This window comes from Musa acuminata, chromosome BXJ1-4 (genome assembly GCF_036884655.1).
Source record: "Musa acuminata AAA Group cultivar baxijiao chromosome BXJ1-4, Cavendish_Baxijiao_AAA, whole genome shotgun sequence".
NCBI lineage: Eukaryota > Viridiplantae > Streptophyta > Magnoliopsida > Zingiberales > Musaceae > Musa > Musa acuminata.
Genome location: NC_088330.1, coordinates 17591467 through 17610560, shown reverse-complemented (window position 1 = coordinate 17610560; position 19094 = coordinate 17591467). Strand labels below are relative to the sequence as shown.

At 36.3% G+C, this 19094-nt stretch overlaps 1 protein-coding gene across 1 annotated transcript; it reads left to right on the top strand.

Annotated features, from left to right (window-relative positions):
• Positions 1-3615: 3615 nt before the first annotated feature.
• On the top strand, positions 3616-15571 carry LOC135649955 (phosphatidylinositol 4-phosphate 5-kinase 9-like). The gene is made up of 9 exons (XM_065168964.1): positions 3616-3804; positions 5293-6603; positions 7604-7771; positions 8993-9158; positions 9981-10091; positions 10223-10410; positions 11976-12133; positions 14921-15086; positions 15249-15571. The coding sequence occupies exons 2-9, from the start codon at positions 5342-5344 to the stop codon at positions 15514-15516; spliced, it is 2487 nt and encodes an 828-aa protein (XP_065025036.1). The 5' UTR covers positions 3616-3804; positions 5293-5341; the 3' UTR covers positions 15517-15571.
• The last annotated feature ends 3523 nt before the right edge of the window (positions 15572-19094 follow it).

Genomic DNA, 19094 nt, shown 5'->3' with positions numbered 1-19094 from the left:
ACCATCATCATTCATATATCCAATGGATCCATCGATACCATCTTCTCACTCAAACATGTTATGCATGTATTAATTTCTTCCTCCCTCCCTAATAATTTATCTCTTGTATTTTATCTTATTAATAATAATTTATCTCTTATTAATAATAATTTAAAATTTATATTATTGTATTCAATCGAAATCTACTACTTCCATAATCATCGAGATATTAGGAAGATAATAAATTCGATGGATGACCTCGCAAAACTTATATTGGGTGTGTGTCGGATAAAAACTTGCTTTTAAGTTAGTGGTGGATTCAGACGATTGAAAAATAAATGGAGCTATACTTTTTTTAGAGGTTTTAGTTGATATACTTTAGATTTTTTTTTATTTTTTTATTTTTATAATGTGTCGAAGACAACTATTGAGTTGAGATAAAGAATATCAAAAATAATTTTGTGAATCATACAATCATCATTAGATTATGAGATGATGCACTGACCACAGCATCGAATATTATAATTATGTAGTTATTATTTCGTTTGAATAGACTACCATGTGGGCATCAAGTCGTCATCCGATAGGACAAGCATGTCAGGTGGATCAGACATGCATTAAATATCATCAGAATGCCTGCCTATATGTCAAACCTCCTTATGTCCATCTTAAATTCTTCTTATTTCGGTGACACAAAGTTTTGTGGATGTTACATTTAAAATCCATAAAAGCTAACTTAAGAAATGTCATACATGATTTTCCTTTTAAGTAAGACTCTTAAGTGGTATTATCGAACCAAACATGTGACATTCTCTATCAATTTTAACCACATAATTTTTATTTAATTAATAATATATCAAATATGCTAATAAACAATAAGGCATCCAAGTCACAATTGTCCAACTTGCATCTTATCTCTCCTTACTCTTATATTCCATTTTTATCGTTTGAGATGAGAAGCAACAAACTAAGAACATAAACATGAACTTCTCATCTTCAAATCAAATTGCAACTCATAAATTTCATGTGACATGTGTATTCTAATTTTAAGGGGTGTTGAAGTTAAACCACATCAAATTTGAGAATCATAAGAAGATAAATGATAATGAACCCAATACACTATTCACCATATGTAGAAAACATGTTTTCTTTTTTCCTTGTTTTTTTTTTTTGCTTCCCTCATTAGTTAAAATCAATTCAAGTGAAGATTTCACCTTTATCTAAAATCCTTTTTGGTTTCATATTCATCTTTCAGAAATAAAAACATAAACTTTGACATAATATTGGTGGCATAATTTGCATTGTTCAGATCAATATTATTCAAACAAAAAGATAGATAGAGAAGTATTTTATGAGTAGATACACAAGCATCATCATATTCCGATGAGATAAAAAGTTGTTGGAGTGAAGAGGACAAAAGAGTCCTCAAAGAATGGTTGGCCATTGGAACAATATATCTACCCCCATTCATCATTTTATAATCACCAATCTTACTTTTTTTCCTTTTTTTCCTTTGGTGGGAATAAATTCTTCCATTTGTTATTGGTTGATTACATGATGGTGTGCAAACGGGATGTAATCTTCATCCCCTACTTTTAAAGCTGATGTCCAATCTTCCTTGTTGATCTTATTTGTTCATTAGGGTTGGTATTAAACATCATTATCATGACAACAAATATGATATCAATCAAGTAACTCAATCTAAACTCAAATATAATTTAAATTGATTGGATACATTAAAAACCCAGAATAAATAAAATTATAATATCTTTATACTATTTGCTCATAAAAGATTATCCTCTCCAAAACCTACAATGAACAAACGAATGAGTGAATAAGCTATCACTTTCATTCCTTCAAATCACGTCGTGGGATCGTACACGACAAAACACCAGATGAGCTAATTCATCATAAATAAAGTTCTCACTCTCGAGTGTCCCCGTGATATTGACTATAAGATAGTGCCATCATCCAATCTTGAATATTATTCCAAAATTCTATCCCAAGATTTAAGGGTGTTGAGATGTCATTATCTTCTCACCTTATAATTATGAATTTCATCTTATATAAATCATAAAACTATTAAATTTAAATTTGATTTAAGTCACTATCTTTTCTATCTATGGAGATATATTTCAAATCTGATCATAAGATAATCCATTAGGAATTGAATGTGAGATAGATATAAAATAGAGATAAGAAAGATTATTTATTATATTGAAGTGTTGTACTTGATTCGCATCACTTCAAATAATATGTCAACATCAATATACAATTTGGTCAAACAAGCCACTCTCTCTCTCTCTCTCTCTCTCTCATACATATATATATATATATATATATATATATATATATATATATATATATATATATATATATATATATGTATATGTATATGTATATGTATATGTATATTATATGTATATTATATATATATATATATATATATATATATATATGTATACATATATATATATATATGTATACATATATATATATATATATGTATACATATATATATATATGTATACATATATATATATATATATGTATACATATATATGTATATGTATATAATATGAACACATATTATGCATGAAGGTGAAGTGTCTTCATCCATTAAAATCCATGCAATTCTATATCATAAAAAAGACAGTGATTTCTGTTAGGGAAAAATTAGTACAAGGTTGAGATACAAGAAAAATAATGAGTCTTATCATCCTCACGTGATATAAAAATTGTCATTCTCGGATTACTTAGTTCTCTTCCTTTTCTATGCTAACTTTATATCTTTAGTAGTGTTCGATGAGCGAATAGTCGTTTTGAATGAGATGGGGGCGACGTAGAAACACGTTAATGACGTCGACAGGATGATAATGATAGATCTTGACCGTTGAAAATTAAGTTGCAAGGGATCGGAGCTTCCGCGAGATGAAGGGTGATCCGAGCGTCCGCCGGTGGGTTGTGCTCCGGGTGGGGCCGTGCGGGACCACAGCGACGGGCACACGCGGAGGTGGATGGGCGAGCGTGTGAACGACGCCGGTGGGTGCGGACGTGTCGTCGTATTTTTTCGGCGAGTCGTGGGCCCCACTGCCTTGACGACTGGGCTTTGCGGGACCCATCGATCAGGCCGCACTGGACAGGCGCAAAGGATGCGGGTGACGTTTGAAGAGCGATGCCGAGAACCCACTTGTGGGACCTCCCTATTACTGGGCACAGAGGTGGATGAGCGAGCGTGTACGCGACGCGGGTGGAGTGATAACTGTCACCGTGATTTCGGTTACGATTTACAAGTCGCGGGCCCACCATAACTCTTATCGCGTAGAGCGGGCCCAGTGGGACCCATTGATGAGGCCACGCCACACGGGTGATGGCGTTAACAGTTTCCCATTTGCGAGTCGCGGGGCCAAACGGCCCCCTTCTCCATGGTGTGCAGGACTCAGTGTGGGACCCGCCGCTGGGGCCACCGTCCACCCGACCATCCAGCGATGGGTAACAACCGGGGTGAACCCCGCCCCTCGATAACCCGCTGCTGCTCCGAATCCTCCGCCACCACCCACCGTCGATCGACGTAACCCATTCTCGTTTAGCGTCCCCCGCCCACCCCCCTCCTTTTTTAAAGTCGAAAACCCATCTCCACCATGAGAAAACGGCAAACGACCCACCAAAACGGACACAAAGTCTCCACTCCAGACAGAGAGAGAGAAACAGAGGCGGCGGTACCAAACCACCACCGCAAGGTGACGGCCCATCCCTCGGGGGTCTCGCTTCCTCTCGCTCCCTGCTCACGACGAGTCTCTGGATCGACTGGCCGTCGTCCAATCGGTAACCTGTCGATCTGTCGGTCATTTATTTCTCTTCTCGCCTTCTTCCGAGGGTCTGATCTTGGGCGTGGCCTAGCTCTTTCATCGCATCTTCTTCTCGTTCTTCACTTGGATTTTTAGTTATTTTGCGAACATGGATCTTGGATCTTGGTCGTGCGGAGTTCCTCCGGTTCGCTAAATTTCTCCTAACCTAGATTTCGTTTTTTGCTGCTAAGAGTTTGCGAATTTGTGGTCCTTCAGAGGTTGATTTATAAGCAATATATGAGCTGGAATTCGATGATGCTTAGTTTACTTCCCACTCAATCTGCTGATGGTCAGAACGGACTTATGGCTTCAATAATTCACCTCGTGGAGATGATGCTTTCTTTATGTTAAGTTGCATCAGTCAAAAGATGGTGGTTGGCTTATTAATATACAAAAGTTTAAGCAACGTCAATCTGGATCAGTTGAACGATATCAAGGAAGTGTGTTTTAGGTCTTTATTTGATGATGTGCCTTTGGCCAAATAATTGGTGTAGTTTTGAGACATTACGATCTTTTGTTTCTGGATTTTTTTTGAATGCTTTTGAGCATTGGATAAGCCATATAATAAAATTGATATAATTCCGAAATCTTGTACTTCTGGTTCTTTTAATGGAATGTCTAGTTCTCTGGCAAAGTGTCCTATACTTCATAATAACTAAGTCCACATGATAAATTGTCTCTCATTTTTCTTACTACATACCTGAAAAGGGATGAAAGGTGTAATAGTTCTAATATGTTTTGCATGGATGGTTCAGTGATATGCGATGTTTGCCAGCTGTGTAACGATTCAACTATTATTATTAGTTTTGTTTCTGTAAGATTCTTCCATGAATTTATATGATGAGATTTCTGAAGAGATTACCTGATGTAAGTTCATGATGTGTCTATCAAGTGATTTATATTCATATATGCACTTTGCTTGTTGCAACTTGTTTCTATGTTTTTCGTTTAGAAAATACAACATTACTTAAGCAACACATCTTTTATTAATTTTGAAATAGAACTATGGGAATCTGAAAAGCAAAACATGATTTGGACGCCCACTACTAGTAATATACCGATTAGATGTAAATGAGAGTTTAGGTATACTACAATGCAAAAGAAGCAAGTTGGATCACACCGAAACTGTATTTGAAGGAGCCAAATTATATGTGAGATGACATCATCAAGGGATGGGTTTGTAACAGGCACATTTAAACATGCATCTGGATCTATGACTTGTAAATGTAACTGAATAGGTAAGCCCTTGGTGCAGCCTCTTAGCTTTTCTCTTTTGTTGACCTTCATCTAAGGTTATGGAATTTATTAGAATATGCTTCAGGGATTCAAAAATTTCCTGTACCTTATAATTTGTCTCTTCATTTAACTTTGACTGGAGAATATTCTAGGAAGTTAGTATTTGCCTAGGCCACCAGGAAATTCTTTATGGCATTTTAATGTTTCCTTTTTTGCTACATTGTTGCAGCTGAAGATTTCCTTCCGCTGAGGGATTAAATCCTTTTTGTAAGTTATGCATGTCACGCCCTGGGGCGCATGTTGATGATGTGGAGAGACTTTCGTGTTGCAGAGGATCATCGCATGACACTGGTTGCATTGATGACAAAGGCCTCTCAGTCCATCTGTTCAATAGTCAGGATACTCTTGCCTCTAGTTCGTATGTTAGCTTTAGGGTTACTGAGGTTACACTTCCCAGTGGGGACAAGTATTGTGGCACATTACTGGGTAACGTGCCAGAGGGATCAGGGAAATATGTTTGGTCCAATGGTTGTGCTTACGAGGGCGAGTGGAGGAGAGGGATGAGGCATGGGCATGGAAAAATCATGTGGTCTTCAGGAGCTGTTTATGATGGAGAATTTTCTGGTGGATACATGCATGGGAATGGCACCTACAGTGGACCAGACAACTTGACCTACAAGGGACGGTGGAAGTTAAATCTCAGACATGGTCTGGGATATCAAACATATCCTAATGGAGATATCTTTGAAGGATCTTGGATCCAGGGAGTGATAGAAGGCCATGGTAAGTATGCTTGGGCTAATGAAAACATGTATATTGGTAACATGAAAAGAGGAAAAATGTCTGGGAAGGGTACTTTTACTTGGAAAAATGGTGACTCGTATGAAGGTAATTGGTTGGATGGAATGATGCATGGTTTTGGAGTCTATACTTGGGTTGATAGTGGCTGCTATGTTGGAACATGGACCAGAGGTTTGAAGGATGGAAAAGGATTCTTCTATCCACATGGAAGCAAAATTCCAGCTGGACAAGAAATTTATCTTAATGCTTTAAGAAAGCGAGGCCTGTTACCTGATTTCAAGAGACAAAACCATGGCTCACGCATCCTTCATGCTTCATCTGTTGATATGGGAAACATGAAGGTCGGTGAAACTCGAGAATCAGGTAACGTTCCAACTATAAGTGTTCCCAAAGGACACCTGATAAATTTTGAGCAGTCTCGGGCCAAACATGTGTCATTGGAGCGGCGGTGGAGTCTCGAGGTTGCTATAGAAAAAGTTATTGGACATGATATGACACTAGAATCTGTTGCAGAGAGTGATGAAAAAGCAGTTGATACAAATGTTCCAATCCTTGAGAGGGAGTACATGCAAGGAGTTTTAATTAGTGAGGTAGTAATCAGCAACAGCTTTTTAATGTCACCTAGAAAAGCAAAGAGACGTCAAAAGAGACTGATGAAGGAAATAAAAAAGCCAGGCGAGGCAATAATAAAAGGACATAGGAGTTATGATCTAATGCTCAGCCTTCAGCTTGGAATCAGGTAAAATAAAGATTTCTGAGATTTTAGATTCATGAATATTTATTTTTTGAAATCATATTTATTCCACGTTGCACTGACTTCTCATTTTCTTTCTCGACTGTGCTTTAGCAAGTACTTGTTGCATTTTTATTGATGATTACTGTCTTGGTTTCATTTCAGCATTCATCACTGGCTTTCTCCTTGCTGATTGTTCATGCACATTATATTTGTTTATCGTATTGACTCTTTTTATATTAGAGATCTCTAATTGATCTATATTTTGAAACAATGTACATTGAAGTTAAATATGCACCAACAGGGTTGTGTTATTTTCCTTTTTTTTTTGTTTATGAGTCCCTTCTTTGATCTTGGCAAAGTTCAAAAAACTTGTCAAGTTGAGACAGTCAGATATATGCTTGATGTAGACGAAATTGGTGCCTGGACAATTTAATTCTTGACACTCGAATGGGGTTCCTATTAGAAAGGTTTGCTACTGCATAATGAGTATGACAATTGACTACACGCATAATATTTACATATCCAAATTATTTGAATGTAGGGCATGCTTTTGGCATAATCAATGTTATCAGTAATTTGCAGATGTGCTTAATCAATGTGTCCTGTAAATAGAGATTGGCACATCCTGCTAATTGGTATTGCTACTGTTCCCTTCTTATTGCAACCTTAATGAAGCAGAGAGCATCGTCTATTTCAGCTTTTTTCTTAAGCTCGTTTCTAACAAAAGCTACAAGTCTCTGACACAAGCAAAAATTTAATGCCAAAGCCATTAATTGCTTCTCCTTTTGTAGTATGTGATGATTATATTTCTGGCTCGAAAATTCAAGTAAATGAATATTGAATAGAAAAGGATTTTAGATTTATTATCAAATATTGAGTAGAAAATTTGTACACACATTTGTTCACTAGCATTCTATTGTAGCGGTGTATTCTGTAAACATTTGTTTTGGAAACTGAATTTCAGAAGGTTTGGACTCTCAACAGACATGTTTTTAATGCCCAGGTATACTGTAGGAAAAATTACACCAATACAAAGACGTGAAGTTCGTGCCTCAGACTTTGGGCCTAGAGCAAGCTTTTGGATGAACTTTCCAAAAGAAGGTTCACAGCTCACACCTCCTCATCGTGCAGAAGATTTTAAATGGAAAGACTATTGTCCAATGGTGTTCAGGTATGTAATAGCAACTTTTCATGTGCTGGAATTATGGCATATATTCAATTTTCTGGTTTAACTTTTCTAGGTCTTTGAAACCTATTCTTTTTGTAGTTTTCTGGAAAGGCACAAAAGAGAATGCTTTGAAATGGATTGCAACTGTAGTTGAAAATTTACAAGATTATAGATGCTTACTCTAGCACCCTTTCTCGCTTTGATCATATAAGTCAATAATGGAAGCGCAGATTTGTTTACTGCCAAGTGGTAGGTTGCCCTCATCACTACAGAAACCAGTCCGGTTGGACCAACTGTGCATCATCTCTGCCCTGTACCACCTTGAGTTGCACATGTAAAAGATTGAACATATTCAAGAACCTGCGATAATCATAATCTAGGAAGCCCGGTGGCATATACAGAACTCCAACTACCTAGTACTAAGGACTAAGGCCTTCTACCATCCTGGTGCCGCCCCACTAAATTGTTGAGTTGGTGACATCACAGGGAATGTCAGAAATTTCTCTCATATCTTAAGTTAGGGCATTTGTGTTCATTTCATTGTTTCCACTTACACTAATTTTTCAGTTTCAGATTGTATCTCTGAGTTTCGGTGATTCTGGCGTTCTTTCAGCCCATATTGAATAATAACAATAAAATCATTATTTCTCAGCGAGGTCTGCTGAAATTCTTGATTTAGGTCATTATTGGCCAAACCTGATACAACTCTAGCCAATTTCTTGATTGTATCACGGGGTTCCTAGAGGAGGAAGGAGACCGAAGAAAAAGGACAAGGAAGAAGTGAAATAAAATGAGAAAACAAAGAAGAAACTAAAATTACAAAATGCTGCTGCTATCTTATGCTGTTTGATAGCACTGTTTGATTCCTTGGATTTCTATATACATATGTATACATATTATAACCTTTTTAATTGTGTAACTGAGTATGTTGCAAGGCTCAATTTGGAACTACAGGATCTTAATGTCGGCTGTATACTAATTTCAACCTCTTTTTAAAATTCTATGTCGAAGTTTTCTGGTTGCAGTCATCCATTATTTGTGCATTCCACAATAGTCTTGAGTGGAATATAAATGTAGAACATGGACAAGGCATGTTGTTCAGTCTACTAAATCTTTGTTTTTAGTGTTCTTTCATAAAAAATACACCTAATAAATATATATGGAAGTCTCCTTCATATGTAGTCATATTTTTTTATGCATGATCATTACATGTTTTAATTGCAGAAATTTACGGGAGATGTTCAAGATTGATGCTGCAGATTATATGATGTCAATATGTGGTAGTGCTGCACTGAGAGAGCTTTCTTCTCCAGGGAAGAGTGGTAGTATCTTCTTTCTTTCTCAGGATGATCGGTTCATGATTAAGACCCTCCGCAAATCTGAGGTTAAGGTATTTCTCTCTTCAAATTGGATATAGATCAATGTTTCAGGGATTGAAGAAAGACGAACATGGAAACAAATTTTGAAGTAAACACTTATATATTGCTGTGATAAGACAAACTATTAATTTGTTTTCACCTTAAAACTTCTCTTCTTGTCAAATGTTGTAACAATAAATTGAAAATGCTTCTGGGCATGGTTCTAAATATGATTTTCTTGGCTATATTAAGCATGTACAATATTCCATCATTTTATGTTAACTTTTCCAAGATTAAAATCAATGAACCTATAAGTTGGTAAATGTTTTACTTTTGCCCTTGTCTTTTCGTAGGTGCTGAAGTCACTGTTTAAATGTACATCTGGAAATTCTTTGCAACTAATAGCATCCCAGCTTTAAGAAATCAAATATTCTTTGCAATTCTATGTTTGTTAACTAGTTGCTTAACTCAAGCTATTTTAATATAGTTTTATTTTCTGCACCCTATCGTATATTTAAGGGATATTTTTTCTTGATTCTCAGCATGTCTTTTTTTCTTTCTTTTTTTTGCACCCAATGCTATCTTCATGGGCAAATATTTTTTTTTTTATACAATATTATCTTTTGTTTATCTACCTTTTCATGAAATACTTGAGATAACTAGAATCATGTATCTGTTATGGTCATTCTATTATTTTGGAATTATCTGCCAAATTTGTGGGACGGGGTTGTCTTTCAGCTATCAGTTGTCAATTTCCTTACATATCAGCTTGAGGAATCAATGAGTTTTTAGTTATTGTTAATTTAGCCAAAATCATATACAATATAGTTTGACTAGTTTTGTAATTTATGTAGGTCTTGTTGCGAATGCTTCCCAACTATTACCATCATGTGCGTACTTATGAAAATACACTCATCACTAAATTTTTTGGCCTTCACAGGGTTAAACCTTCTAGTGGGCAAAAGGTAACAAGCACCATGGTCTTTGACATATTATTACTTTCACACAATTGTCTCTTGTTTTCCATATTCTGTCATTTCTTTTAAGCAGTCTAGTCAAGTTCTTAGATGTTGATCTTGTCTCTTTCTATTTGCAGTTCCGGTTCGTTGTAATGGGAAACATGTTTTGCACAGAATTGAGAATTCACCGTAGATTTGATTTGAAAGGATCATCCTTGGGGCGGTCAACTGATAATGTTGAAATAGATGAGAACACAACCCTTAAAGACTTGGATCTAGATTACTGCTTTTATTTGGAACCTTCTTGGAGAGATGCTTTACTCAAGTAAAAAAAATATATTCTTACCAATATTATGCTGCTTTTAAGTTCCTCGTTCTTTTTTTGCTTTCCCACAAGTAATAATCAATGTCTTGCATAGTTTGTAAGAAAAGGAAGGAAATAGGCATTCTGATGTGTTCATTGCCCTAGTTGGATTATTTGGATTCTTTACCTAAAGACCCCTTCATATTCAAATTTGGTAGCTTATTGATTGCATATGTGTATTTTATAATATCATAAATTCAACAACTCATATGCTTTCTCAGTTATCAATTGTGGGTATATGTCCACATAAACTGCTTATCATTATACATGGTTGCTAGAAAGTTTTAGTGCCCAGAGTAACTTGAAATTTTAGATATTGCTTTGTACAGAGCTCAATACCAGAAAAAGTTCAATATTGTTGACCCCAAATAATTATAACATCAACTATTATCTTGTTGTGCAGTAACTTGAAAAACTTAAGTAATATACAAATTCCTATTAGTTAATAATTCATTTGAGGATATGCAACCATGAAGGCTTCTTGAAAAAGAAACCAGTGTGCATTCCATCTAGATCCTCCTTGAGTGAAACATTATTAGCTTTAGTGGAGAATAGCCCATGAGAACCAGTGCCTGAAGTTTGCAAGCTATTTCTGATTGCGATGCATGTTCTGTGTTATTATCAGAACTTAAAAGTGATCGTACAAGTGAATGGTAGATGCTTCAGATGATATAATGTATTCTTTGAATTGATAAGACCATAGAAATCTGTTCTTGGAAAATGATTAAATTTTGTAGGAAAAAAATGGTGTACCTGGTGGTTGAATTAGATCTCAAGGGCTGTAATAGGTTTTTCATGAAAGAAGCTTGTTTATTTCACCTTTTATTGTATTCTCTAATAGGCAATATGTGGGGGCAAAAGTTGTTCTAACAATGAAGTATAGAAAATATGGATGCAAAAATGCAAATGCTGCAAATCTGCAGCATTGACCAAGCATATAGCTGAAAATTAGTCATATACCAAAATGGCTAGATAAAGATCAGCATGCAGATAGAGTAACATGCCATTGAGAGCATCATAGTTTAATTGGACTAGAAACTTTTATGCTAAATTTGATTTTTCAGATATTGCATCACAAGGATTTGTGTCTGTGAGATCTGAAATTGTTATCATATTGTTGACTTTGTATCCAAATGTGTCTTCTTCCTTGTGACTTGAATATTACCAGTGGCAGAATATATTTGAGAAGTGTTGGGTCTATAAAGTTGGCAGAAGGTATAGTTACAATAGTGATCCAGTAGATTCACCACACATGCTATACGTAAACCTCATGGTTCTAGGAAATTCAGCTTTGTAATTAAACCCCATGTCCAGTTATTTTGAACATAAATACATTACAATTTAACTATGCCTCAACTTAAGCATCTTCATGAAAGTATTTCACCAATATTTTATATTAACTGATGAGATTTACTATCAATTCATTGGGTGTATCATATCTTCATTTCCTATTATAATTTATCTAAAACCTTTGGTCTGTTTAGATTATTCAAATCTTTCTTGTACTCTTATAATGGTTTTTGCAGACAAATTGAAATTGACAGCAAATTCTTGGAGACTCAGCGCATAATGGATTACAGTCTATTACTAGGTGTGCATTATAGAGCTCCACGGCACTTACAATCCTATGTATCTTTTCATCAAAATGCGACATCAGATGGATTGACTGCTCGACCAGAAGAAGGTGATAATACTTTTCTTGCTAGGAATTAAATTGCCTTGTTAAAAGTAATTATCAATTTACGTGAAGAAAGTTAATTGAAGTGCCAAAAGTATGATAGATATTGCTACTTGTTCCAAGTATGGGGACATTGTTCATCTCTAAGCAGTTTTGCATGCAAAAGCATGATAGATATTGATAATACGAGTGAAACTTGATAAAGTTGTTTGTGGTTAAAATGCTGGTAACTAATAGCGAAAAGGAAATGTTATGATCTCAAAACTGACATGCTTGATTACTTCTAGCTTAAGGTGATGACATGATGACAGACTGACTTTGTATCCAAATGTGTCCTCTCCTTCGATGTATTGCCCAATTGACATGTTGACCTCCCGCAACATCCGATCTCATTGGTGCAATGTTCGATTCTTCTGGCCCGATGGCCGAACTTATAGCACGAGATCCTTTCGGCACGTCGACTAGTCCTCTAGCCTGACGTCCAATCTTCTGACATGTTTCATTTCGGCCCAACGTCTGATTCTTCCTACTTCTATCGATTTGTCTTTTCATGATCGAAGATAGTCCTACGTTACTCAAACGTTGATTAGATCATAACTTCATAAATTGATTTCATCATCAAAATCCTAGATTCAACAAATTTAGTTGTAAAATCCTCCGAAAATACCTGAAAACTTAAAACAAGTTAGGATAGAATTTTTAAGTTAGAAATAAATATAGTTAAGTTTAGCAAAATCAATGTAAATTAGGTAAGAATAGTATCACATATCTTTTTCAGACTTTGAGGAATAGCATTATGCAAGGTTCGTATTTCGGTCTGTTATGAATTGTCCTTCTAAAAATATTGAAATATCTACAGATAAATCATTTGAATTGTTAGATTATTTTGTTACTAAGGATTGAAATATCTTATCGTACGGGAGTTTCGAGATTCGCTCAGTACGATACGATACTGTATACCGAGTAGTATACTCGTTCAGTGTATATATATATATATATATATATATATATAAAGTAAAAAAAAATATTTTCAACGATGTCGTCGAATCTTCTCCCCCACGCGAGGTGGCGTCACCTCTCTTCTCCCTAGGTGGGGCGACGTCATAGAAAAACAAGGCGACATTACCTATATATATATAATCTTTTATTTATATTTATATATTTATATATAAAGGTAAAAAAAAAAATGCGACGTCGCCTTTATATATATATATATATATATATATATATATATATATATATATAATTTATTTATTTATACAAGTAAAAAAAAAAATCTACGGTTTGCCTCAGCGACGTCGCCCCGCATGGGGAGAAGAGAGGCAACGTCGTATATATATATATATGTATATATATATGTAAAATACTGCTCGGTAGCCGGCAATCTATGTACCAGTTTGCTGACGGATCGGTATGTACCGCCCGGTGCAGGCGGTATTATTCGAAATTAAAGACCTTGTTTGTTACAATATAAACTTTAAAATTCAAATGAATTAAATAATCACATATGTAGATATACCTGATTATTGATTCTACCACCAAAATAAACGATGAACCTCCACAAGTGGTAGATCGGGGTTTTCGATCCTATATATCTGCATATCAATATGATATGTTTGTTGGATCCAATCGTGAAATTGATCCCACGACATAGTGTATTGATATACCGTATGATATCGGTGTATCAATGTGGTGATGATCGTAAGTTGATTGTCATGAATCACATTTGTTCGAGGTGGCTCCTAAGGCATGTATTAGTGAATGTCAAAGCTTCATCTTAATCTTCCCAATTTAACCTCAATTTAATTCACAAATCATTGCTTTATAGAGTTTAGGAGAGTGTAAATGTGAGAAAAAAGAGAGTCTTAGATAGTTTATGAGAGTATGAGAGTGAAATAGAATGAAATAGGGGAGAAGATGAGTTTAAAAACTTATGAGAAAGAGCTTCAACAGTCAAATTGCATTGCTACCGAGCGATAACGGTCGAAATCGACCGTTACCGAGCTGTGCTAGGCAATTTCGATCGTTACCGCTCGATATAACCCTGTATCGTCTGATACGGGATGATGTTAAACGTTCCGCCCAGTAGCGGGCGGTCCGTGTACCGGTATGTTGTCGGACTGGTATGTACTGCCCGTACTGGGTGGTATTATTCGAAACTGTAAACCTTGATCCATACTATCCAAGTTTTATCTTGAATTAACTCTATTGATAGTTGAACCAATATATGGAATCAATATGACATTATCACAGACTTGCAGACACTAATTGACTGTAGATTATTGCTACTGATACGGTGATGCCCATACATTTGCACAACACCTTTCTAATTAAGCAGAAGAGATGCAACGCATATAAATGTTACGTGAAAATTGGCTTCTTTTCTATCCTTCTTTCTTTTAATTTGTTGTAGTGCACTACTCCGAAGATGCAACCATGCATTTTTAGACATTTGTTGCACTTTCTAATTAGCATGATAACTACTTATGTTAATTTTATAATTGGCTTTTCTAAGCTATTATCTACAAGACCTGGGTACATCTGAAGGTGAACCACTTCAACACATCTTGGGGTATCCTTCTCAAAGGCACCCATCGATGCAACCAACTGTAAATTTGCTTTGTTTTTGTTTTTTGGTATAAAACCCAGTTGAGGGACTTCGGATTTGTTTCTTGCAGCTCAAAAGTGATGGTTTTTGTCGGAAAAAAGTAATGATCTGTTTTATGCTGGTTAATACCTTAATACATTTTTTATGTGGTAATTTTTTTCTTGTTTCGACTATATTCACTTCAGATACACAGGAGGATGAGATTTTCAACTACCCACAAGGCCTTGTTTTAGTCCCACGTGTAAGTGATGGAAATAGTGTTGTCGTCGGTCCTCATATTCGAGGAAGCCGTTTGCGTGCATCAGCGGCTGGTTTTGTGGAAGTGGATCTGCTTCTTCCAGGCACAGCAAGGTGAGCTGCCCTCTACCCTGTGTGTGTGGTGACTATGCTTCACCACTTCCCGACAGTGGCCTCAACAGTTGACATCAAATCGATGGTTCACATATGCTTATATCAGTATGTTGATCTGATGGTTCGATGCCCTAAATTCTAATGATGTTTCAATGTTACCAGGCTCCAAATCCAGCTAGGAGTCAACATGCCTGCAAGGGCAGAACATATCCCTAGAGATGACGGGACGGAGTTGATCCATGAAGTTTACGACGTGGTTCTTTATCTAGGAATCATCGACATTCTGCAGGAATATAACATGACTAAGAAAATTGAACATGCCTACAAATCACTTCAGTTTGATTCTATTTCCATCTCAGCAGTAGACCCTGAGTTCTACTCTCAGCGGTTTCTGAAATTTATCCAAACAGTTTTCCCTGAAAATGCATAATATTCGATGTATTTGCTCAATATTTCCTCGGTGAGAGTCATAATCTTTGGTTTCACTCCCGCAAATTTTATCTGATGCTTACTTCTTTTGCTAAATTACTTTGGGCAGCTCAGTGAGTAAAACCGATGGTAGCTTGACAAAGGATGATGTCTGCCACACGCTGCTCCTTTTCCCTGTTTTCTGCTTTTATATTTTGCTTTGCATAAGTTGTGCTACAGCTTGTAGGAAAGCAAAAGGAATTTGTCAATATTAATTAGGTGTTTTTGTTGACTACCACAAATTGTAGAATTCGTTCGGAAAGGTTTGGTATTATGGAAGCCGTCATCCACGCAGAATATATTTTTCTGATTTGGCATTCCGGCCACCCAACCTATCATTCTTCATCCTCTACGGTGCAAGTTGTAGCTGAAGGATGACTGGTATGTAATCAATATAGCATATGTTGGTCAACAGCTGCTGCTGCTGCTGTCATTCTTTCCGAGTACCTTCCGCGTCAAGCATTCTCTTGGCGATTCACTCAACATAGAAGCTTTCTTGTACCAGTATAAACTATATACCACTTTGTCAAGTTCTCGACTCCGATGGTGTGCGTGGTACTCGTGAGTTATATTCATGCTCAAGGATCGTTCTAAATCTTGACATTGTGTAGTTCACAAATGACAAGATAATCGAGATCATAAGTAGGTGTAATTATAGATTAACTTATGTAGTTAGTTTAGTATTTCGATTCTTACACCTTAAAAAATATTAGCATTTGTATGATTACGTAAGTGAAACATATAGATGTATTTACTTGAGTGTCGTTCGTTTTATCAACGGAAACACGAAAATAAAAAATAAAAAGATAATTTTAACATTCCAACAGGTAGTAATGGACGATGTCGATGGTGATAAATGACAATACCGCTGGGGGCTGCGGATGGTTGTTGTGGATTAGGAGAGCGACAACGAGAAGTGAGGATTGTTCTACATCTATATCGACGTCGATGTATTTGTCGAGCGACGAAAGGGTTGTTGATGAAGATGCCTAGTGAGGTCACTCTGCATCTACATCGATGTCGACATAATTGTCGAGCAGCGTTGCTCTCCTCATCCACAACAATCATCCGCAGCCCCCAACGGCATTATCGTCCACTACCACTGATATTGTCCGCCATACCAACTGAAACGTTAAAATTATCTTTTTGTCTTCTGTTTTCGCTAGGGTAAATGGACATAGATGTTTTATTTTCATAATTATAAGGATATTAATTGAACTTTTTAAAATATAGGGATCGAGATGTTAAAGGTAGCTAACTACAAAGGATAATATATAATTAGCCTTTATAAGTAACACAAAGCAATCAACTTTTATTAGAGAGTCTTAACACAAAGCAATCAACTTTTATTAGACACAAAATGAGTTTCAAAGATTGGTGTAGGCTCAATATTCATCTAACACTTTCATCGATGCACCCTTAGATCTCATGGTGCATTCAGGGATTCATCGTCCCTTTTGACCACCTACTTCAACACTTCTATATTCTCCAAGAGGTGGTTTTTCTTTGATTGATAAAAAAAATAGGCTACAACTCTCGCATATTGTCATTGCCATCATGTTGCAAGCTCGTGTTGATTATATTCTCCTTAGCATCCTCAGTAGTAACATTCGCTCGCTCGATTGTGTCCATTGACTTGTCATGCTCCCTCGAACGAGTATGAGTCTTAGAGCAGTCTACCATCCAACAAGTAGCTTTGATCATGTCTTCGTATGATCAAGTCCTTTGAAACTCTCGAGATGATACTTTTGTACATCTTTTATTTATTCATCCACCATGATGATCTATCACCCTTAGATGGGGCTAGATATACACCCAAGTGACGCCTCGAAAGAAAAGAAACAAGCACACTAACATCAACCTCTATCCTGCAATGATCTTATGCAAATTTGAGAGTGTCAACTTATGCATCACATTGTAACTCACTGGCATATAATCTTATTGTTAGGATCAAGTCGACACTAAGAGGGGGTTGTGAATTAGTGCTTATGATAAAATTTTCATTGATTCAGAAAACTTCAATGATTTTGAAAAGCTTGATTCGATAAAACCCATATCGGAATTCATATCGAAATTGTGTTTCACTTGAAGTAAATGTAATCAGCAATTAAAAGCAGAGAATCACAGTAATGAAGAGCAAAAAGAGAGTGCACACTAAATTTATAGTGGTTTGATCATCGTGATCTACATCCACTTTTGATTCCTCCTCTGTTGTGGCCACCAGCATCTACTAACGACCTTCTTTCAATGTGCAAAGACCCCACCCTCTTACAACACTTTCTCATTTTCATGGGTTTAGGAAATAACTCTTACAAGCCTTACATCTCTCTTGAATGATCACAAAACTAGAAAGGGATGAGGAGGACACTTAGCAATTTTACAACCCAAAATCTCAAGATTTTTGTTCACACTTTTATTGCTCTTTCATGCAGGAAAGAGTGGGGTATTTATAGGCCCCAATGGTTTCAAAAATAGAGCCAAAAAGTATACCATCGCTTGACAACATGGTACCACCGCTTGGCAACATTAACTGCCGACGGTATTACCGCCCAGACCACCTGGGAGACTGAGCCCCAAGCGGTTCCACCACCCAATCTAGACGATGACACCTCTTGATGTGGCTCCAAGTGGCTGAATGGGCCATCCAACTGACCTAATTCAACCCTTTTAAAGGCCTAATTAGCCCCTAATTGAGTTAGTAGGATTTCTCCCAAAACTAACTCGAATTGAAACCCTAACTATGATAATTAATGCTAGACAATTATAATGCAAGCAATCCTAGTTATCTGACACGTCAATTGTTCATCTGAACTCTCAGTGAACTTTCGGCGAACTCCCAATGAGCTTTCACTGCATCGACGATCCTTCGGTGTATCCCCTAATTTATCTAGCCCGATGCTCGATCATTGACTCAAGCCCAATCTCGATTATTCTTTAATTGTTTTACCTTTCTCACGATCGTAGTTAGTCCTGCATAACTTATCTCAACATATGGATTAAATCATTAATTCACCAATTGATTTCATTATCAAAATATGAGATTCAACAATCTTCCCCTTTCTGATGATAACAACAAATTGATGACGGAGTTAACCTTAACTCCCCCTATTTATATGTCATATTGAGATAAGACAAACTTGAATTCAAAAGGAATTATAACCTTTGATTTCAAGTGAAACAATTTCGATCATAGTGATCAAAATCAAAATTTCATACATTGTGCATCAATCATAGTTTCAAATCATCAAAGCATAGCATGCACAATTTCATCACTTCATGCATGATAATAAATCAAACATCACTTTAGGCATGACCTATATGATACTAAAGCATTCATCACTTCATGCATGATAGCAAAATTAACATCATTTTTGCATGATATTCATGCTAGTCATAGGTGCCCAGCAAGCCAATCACGTGAGTGATGGCACGTGTGACTTGATACAGAATCTTTTTGCTTATTATATTTTGGCGTATATCACTTTATAACTATTGTATAAATGCATACATATATTGTGATGTCCTTGGATTTGTGCAATG